The sequence below is a fragment of the Balaenoptera acutorostrata genome, chromosome 20 (assembly GCF_949987535.1).
Source record: "Balaenoptera acutorostrata chromosome 20, mBalAcu1.1, whole genome shotgun sequence".
Lineage (NCBI taxonomy): Eukaryota > Metazoa > Chordata > Mammalia > Artiodactyla > Balaenopteridae > Balaenoptera > Balaenoptera acutorostrata.
This window is the reverse complement of record NC_080083.1, coordinates 15,118,589-15,125,948: the sequence shown is the minus strand read 5'-3', so window position 1 is coordinate 15,125,948 and position 7,360 is coordinate 15,118,589. Positions and strand designations below refer to the sequence as shown.

The 7,360-nt window shown below is 38.8% G+C and overlaps 1 protein-coding gene across 3 annotated transcripts in view; it reads left to right on the top strand.

Moving 5' to 3' along the window:
* The first annotated feature begins 232 nt into the window (after positions 1-232).
* Positions 233-7,360, top strand: part of GOSR1 (golgi SNAP receptor complex member 1) — a 49,843-nt gene continuing 42,715 nt past the window's right edge. For 2 of the 3 annotated variants that reach the window (XM_007183832.2, XM_007183833.2), the window contains exons 1-2: positions 233-378; positions 2,718-2,838. In XM_007183832.2, the coding sequence (XP_007183894.1) occupies positions 348-378; positions 2,718-2,838 (152 nt within the window). In that variant the 5' untranslated portion in view covers positions 233-347. The remainder of the gene's footprint in view (positions 379-2,717; positions 2,839-7,360) is intronic. The other variant, XM_007183834.2, reaches the window with a different exon arrangement.

The following is a 7,360-nucleotide window of genomic DNA, read 5'->3' as shown; positions in this document are numbered from 1 at the left end:
TGAAGGAAACAGGTAGTTGCGTCTAAGGTTAACTTTCTTCTCAGCCTGGGAGGTCCCTGTTGGAGAGGGGATAAGCCCAGCTGAGGGCGATGATGTAGGTTTAGGGCGCGGAGAGCGGATACCAACACCAGAAAGGGAGATGTTCAGGGAGTGTCAGGTGCTAAACCTGAAGTTGTCAGTCTCGCTGCTCAAAAGGTGTAAAATGATGAATTGACCGCCAGGTGGCGGTGTCTGTGGAAGCTCACGTATCCCATCGACCCTGGCGCCAAGCGGAAGAAGGCATGGAAATGACTCTCTGGCTCGCATCGCCTCTACTCTCCTATCCCGACTGACGTTGGACAACAAAGATGGCGGCAGGAACCAGCAATTACTGGGAAGGTAAGGGGAGACTTCCGTGTGCGTCTCGCCGAGGGGCAGAAGGGCTGAGCGAGGACGGGTCTTGGCGGAGGCAGCAGGGGGAAGAGCCTGGCTTCCGGAGCGGCCAAGTTGACGGGCAGGGCTGGTGTAGTGCGAGCCGCCGGGCCTGGGGGCTGTAGAGACCGTGCGGTCTGGGGAGGGGACTGACCTGAGCGGCAGCGGGACCTGGGGCAGGGGTTGGGCAGAGAGGGCTGAGCCGGGACCAAGAGGAAGAGGGTTTGAGTCGCCGGAGGAGAGCTGGGTTGAGGTGGTAGCGGAACTCAGACGAAGGGGGTTGGGTGTGAACTCTGGGAGGAAGCGAGTGTTGAGCGAGAATATGCCGAGTCCAGGAGACTGGAGGTGTCATAGCCTTAGAGTTGAGGTCGCTGTTGGGGAATTGAGTAGGAAAAGAGAAAGGAGAAACTTGTCAGTCCGGTCCATCGAGGGAAGTTGTGTGAGCGGAGTGTCTCCCTCCTTTTGGGTCCCCTTGGCACCTTCAGGCTGGGACTTCGAGGATTGGGTGTGGAGTCGCGTTTGAAGGCAGAGGAAATAACTTTACCCTCTGCTCTGGAAATCGGTTTTGTTAAAACGAGAAAGTTGAGAGAACCAGTGTGAATTGTAATTATTGCATTTGCTTTTTACCTCGTCTACCAAAAAACCATGTTGTAACTTGACAAGCAAGTTTATTTAATTCCTGAAAATATGGTTTGATAAAATGGGCTCATGTAAAACTCATTCCTGGACCATGATGATAAGCAGAGATCAGAGAAGGCTGACCTTTTTCTTTCAGTTGTCTCTTTGCTTTACTGCAAAATAGAAACTACTCTCCGAATCCCTTTTCCCTTTTAACCTGTTTCCTCTTGCTACCCACCAAAGCCTCTGGAACCCACCACAAATAGCAGTATTGTCACTATCAGCCACTTGGTATAAAATACTTAATTCTAAGGTCATCCATACTTGCTTGTCATACTTTCAAAATGCTTTTACTTGATGTTTTCTACTATAGAAGACAGTTACTAATTACAGAGAAGCATGCTTATAGTTTAAAACATGTATTAAAACGGTTATTTGAAATGTGTGTGCTTGCTAGAAAATATTTTTAAATTATGTAGAAGTGGCTATTGGTATCTTGAACATTAGTCATTAGGCTATACTTTTTTGAAGCGTCATGCTAGAATAATTATAGCAACTTATTATTGACAGCCTACTCTGTGCCAGGTGCCTTAAACACATGATTAGTAATGCATAGGAAAACCCTGAAGGTAGGGGTTTAAAAAACGAAAAGCAGAGATTCATAGGTTAAGTAGATTGTGAATAAATCAGAGCCAGTTCTCAGAACTTCAGAACTTTAGGCTGAGCTGAGATTCTAACTGAGGTTTGGTCTCTGGGAAAATGTGCTCCCCTGTATTACCTGCATGCTGCTTCCTACTTCTGGTTGCTGATAAGTATATTGAAATAATGTTTCATATTCTTATTCCTGAAAGATGAGATCTTTATACTATGCCTTCTGTATTTCAGCCCTTTTATTTTGACCTCTACTTCACCATGAATGAGAGTATTCACATCTAGATACGGGTTTCCTCTCACTCAACCACCTTAGATGCCAAACCATTATACCAATTTCTCTGCATGCTTGTTTGCTTCTGTTCTTTAAAAACTTACACTCTTATTTCTGTTTTACTTATATTTGATCTTGTCGGTAGCACATCGTTTACTGTCAAACTCATCCTCTCCAAATATCTTTCAGTAAGCTTATTGAAAGACAGTTTTTTAAATCTATGTCAGTGATTTTTTTCTTTACAGTCAAGCACTTACTCACTGTACTGTTAAGAATTTCATAAACTTAATAAAGCTTTGGAACATAAAGAGATAGGAAAATCCTTGTCAAAAACAATGATGGTTTCTTTCTTATAAAGTTAGCTGGTAAATTTATATAATGCTTGTCATAAACCATACTCAGTTCCTTTGTGATTTGTATTCTCTTCTGTTTTCCCCTGAATTAAAATTAAAAATTTTAATTATTGCTATAGAAATAATTTCAGGGATGTTAGAACAGCATTTGTTGTCTAGCTGTCTTTGGGATAAAGCTGAAAATTTGCATTTCCCACTGTTTCTCCCCTTTTTGCCTCATCTGAAGTTTAAATAAGTGACAATTTGCTTTCCTGGGTGTTTGGTTTGCTTCTTTTAATACTTTTCTTTAAGGGAGACTCTAGATATATGATCATTTGCATAGTTTGTTTTCTTCAGAAAAGTTTTGTGATTTTTATATCTACTGATGGATTTTTTGTGTCTAATTATTTGCTTTTGTAATTTTGTTAAAGATCTCAGGAAACAGGCTCGACAGCTGGAAAATGAACTTGACCTGAAACTAGTTTCCTTCAGTAAACTATGTACAAGTTACAGTCACAGCAGTGCCCGAGATGGAAGACGCGACAGGTATAGGTACTACCAGATTCTCTCTATTATGCCTTAAACTATATCATGTTTTTAAAGCATTAAAAAAATAAAGTAAAATATATAACTGTAACTTGGTCTGTTGGTGAATTTTTGGTATTTTATTTTTTGTTTTTGCCTTTTTTTTTTAGTTATTTATAAAAGTTCTTCTTAATTCTTGAGGTGAACATTTATTTGGGATCCTTAGGCAAGGACTGTGTTGTTATCAGGAGGAAAATGCTAAGGCTTAAGAGTGAGTTTGCATCAGAAATAAGCCGGTATAAGGAAATGTTGCTTTGCCCACATTGTATTTCTTATATTTTCTGATTGCTAAATGGATCTGAGAGACTACTCAAATGCAAAGTATACCTACTGCTATTCTGGTGTTTTAGAGTTAATCTAATGCAGTGTGTATCCTCACTGTTAATGGTCGAAGCTCTTTTAAATTTTGGTTCTTTTTTGAGAAACTGGTATACTACTATTTTGAACATATTTAAATGTATTCTTATCTTTGAAACTCACTTTAGGCCATCCACTTTGTTTCAAAAAATATTAGGAAATATTTAAGACACTTAGGAAAATATAAAGAATAATATAATGGATCCCCATGTGCCTATCTCCCACTTTAAGAAATAATCATTACCAATTCAGTTGAAGCCCCTGATGGCATCCCATTTTCTCCCTCCGGGTAATCTCCATATATTTTTACTACGTATATATTTGTGTTCCTGAACAATTCAAAATAGTTATTTTGCAACTTGCTTTTTTGTGTAACATTATTTTTGAGATTAAGCTATGGATACATTTAACTCTAGTATATTCATTTGCTGCATATAGTATTACATTGTATGCTTGTATCAGTTTATTCTGTAGATGAATGTTGTTTCTAATTTTTGCTTATTTTAATAATTTTAAACACAAGAGTGTTCATCATGCCTCAGGTACTGTTTTTAAGAGCTTTATATAAAGGCTGCTGGGAACATTTTTACTTATTTTACATACGTTCTTGAGGATTGGTGGTGGCTGGGATATTTTTTCAGCTAGTAATAATAAAAGCAATAAAAACTGAGCTTTGATTTGAAACCAGATCTTTCTGTATCCTGAGCCCATGCTCCAAACCTTTCTATGTACCTTCCAACAAAAGACTTATTTCAGTACTATAGCCAGTGTTGCTTCTTTTTACAAGGTCACATGATTAAAGAATTAAAGATAGCAGGGCCAACATACTGACTTTAGGAGCTAAAAGTAAGCTATTGGCGTGTCACATAGCTTTGATTGCAATGCATTGCTTTCGGCTTGCCTTTATTTAGCAGGTAAAGAGAATGAGGAATGTTCTTTTCTATGAGTAAACTTATTTTATCACTAGAAAGCATTTTTCCTGAATTTAAGTCTCCCATTTGACTATGCCAGTGAGTATACAATTTTAAAACTCCAAACTGTTAAGAGATACGATTACATGATGCTTTTCCTGTGTTCTCTGTGTATCATGATCTTAATTCAGACATACCTTGTTTTATTGCACTTTGCTCTGTGTGCTTCACAGATACTGCATTTTTTTTTTTTTACAAATTCCAAGGTTTCAGCCCTGTGTTTAGAAGTCTGTTGGTGACATCTTTCCAACAGCATTTGCTCACTTCGTGTATCTGTGTCACATTTGGTAATTCTCGCAACATTTCAGACTTTTTCATTATTCGGATATATTTCTTATGGTAATCTGTGATCAGTGATCTTTGATGTTACTTTGTAATTGTTTTGGGGCACCACAAACTACACCCGTATAAGATGGCAAAGTTAATTGATAAACGTGTGTGTTCTGATTCCTCCGTGGACAGGTCCTTCCCCCATCTCTTTCCCTCTCCTCAGGCCTCCCTATTCCCTGAGACACAACAATATTGAAATTAGACCAATTAATAACTACAGTGACCTCTAAGTGTTCAAGTGAAAGGAAGAGTTGCATGTCTCTCACTTTAAATCAAAAGCTGGAAATGATTAAGCTTGGTAAGAAAGGCATATTGAAAGTCGAGATAAGTTGAAAGCTAGGCCTGTTGTGCTAAACAACCGAGTTCTGAATGCAAAGGAAAAGTTCTTGAAAGAAATTAAAAAGTGCTACTCCAGTGAACACACGAATGATAAGAGAGTGAAAAGCCTTATTGCGGGTATGGAGAAAGTTTGAGTGGTCTGAATAAAAGGTCAAACCAGCCACAACATTCCCTTAAGCCAGGGCCTAATCCAGAGCAAGGCCCTAACTCTTCAATTCTGTGAAGGCTGAGAGAGGTGAGGAAGGTGCAGAAGAAAAGTTTGAAACTAGTTGAGGTTGATGCAAGAGATTCACGGAAGGAGGCCACCTCCATAACAAAAAAGAGCAAGGTGAAGCAGCAAGTGCTGATACAGAAGCTGTAGCAAGTAATCCAGGAGATCCAGCTAAGGTAATTAATGAAGGTGGCTACACCAAATAGCACATTTTCAGTGTAGACAGAACAGCCTTCTATTGGAAGAAGATGCCGTGTAGGACTTTCATAGTTAGAAGTTGATGCCTCAAAGCTTCAAAGGACAGGCTGACTCTCTTGTTAGGGGCTAATGCAGCTGGTGACTTTAAGTTGAAGCCAGTGCTCATTTACCATTCCAGAAATCCTATGGCCCTTAAGAATTACGCTAAATCTACTCTGCCTGTGCTCTATAAATGGAAAAACAAAGCCTGGATGTCAGCACATCTGTTTACAACATGGTTTACTGAATATTTTCAGCCCATTGATGAGACCTACTCTCAGGAAAAAAGATTCCTTTCAAAGTATGACTGCAGATTGACAGTGCACCTAAGAGCTCTGATGGAGATGTACAATGAGATTAATGTTATTTTCATGCCTGCTAACACAATGCCCATTCTGTAGCCCATGGATCAAGGAGTAATTTCAACTTCCAAGTCTTATTATTTAAGAAATACATTTCATAACTAGTGGGAAGCAGCCGCACAGCACAGGGAGATCAGCTCGGTGCTTTGTGACCACCTAGAGGGGTGGGATGGGGAGGGTGGGAGGGAGGGAGATGCAAGAGGGAAGAGAAATGGGAACATATTGTATATGTATAACTGATTCACTTTGTTATAAAGCAGAAGCTAACACACTATTGTAAGGCAATTATACTTCAATAAAGATGTTTAAAAAAAAAAAAAGAAATACATTTCTATGGCTTCCGTAGATAGTGATTCTTCTGATGGATCTGGGCAAAATCAGTTGAAAACCTTCTGGAAAGGATTCACCATTCTAGATGCCATTAAGAACATTCATGATTCATGGGACGAGGTCAAAATAACAACATTAACAGGAATTTGGAAGAAGTTGATTCCAAACCTCATGGGTGACTTTGAGAGGTTCAAGACTTAAGTGGAGGAAATAACTACAGATGTGGTGGAAATAGCAAGAGAACTAGAATTAGAAGTGAAGCCTGAAGATGTGACTGAATTGCTGCAGTCTCATGATAAAACTTGCACAGATGAGGAGTTGTTTCCTGTAGATATATAAATTTCTTAAAAGTGAATGGTTTCTTGAGATGGAATCTACTTCCAGTGAAGATGCTATGAAGATTGTTGAAATGACAACAAAGGATTTAGAATATTACATTAACTTAGTTGATAAAGCAGCAGCAGGGTTTGAGAGGATTGACTCCAATTTTGAAAGAAGTTCTACTGTGGGTAAAATGCTATCAAACAGCATTGCCTGCCGCAGAGAAATCGTTCACGAAAGGAAGAGTCCATCAATTCAGCAACTTCAGTGTTATCTTGTTTTTTAAAATTGCCCCAGCTGCCCCAACCTTTAGGACCCTGATCAGTCAGCAGCCATCAACATCAGGGCAGGACCCTCCACCAGCAAAAAGATTACTCACTGAAGGCTCAGATGATGGTTAGCATTTTTTAGCTATAAAGTATTTTTAAATTAAGATATGTACATTGGTTTTTTAGAATAATACTATTGCAGACTTAATAGATTACAGTAAATTGTAAACATAACTTTTATATGCACTGGGAAACCAAAAAATTAGTGTGACTCACTTTATCGAGATACTTGCTTTATTGTGGTGGTCTGGAACTAAACCCACAATATCTCTAAGGTATGCCTGTACTTTTATGACTCCTTTAAAGGGGAAACTATTCAAAAACATTCCCTCAGAAATTCTACAACAAATTGGAAATGAGTTTGTGGAATTACTTCAGCCTCACTGTCCCTTTTAATGAGAAACCTAGAGCCATGAGGACCAAGATCCAATGTGCATTCTAAAGTGTTTTGTTTGTTGCCCAGGTTGAAAGCACATCATAATGAATAAACTCAGTGATGACCAGAAGTTTCTTTCAGGAGTAATTTTTTTACTTTTTGTATTTTGAGAACTTTATGGTCTATGAATCACCATGTACTTATAAAATGAATTAAATTTAACTGAATCTTAGTATTGTGGAGAGTATGTGTTTGACCTTTTCCCTGGACTCATACCTCCCTGAGAATGGTGAATGTAGAGATTGCCTCCTCGTTCATTCAACAAG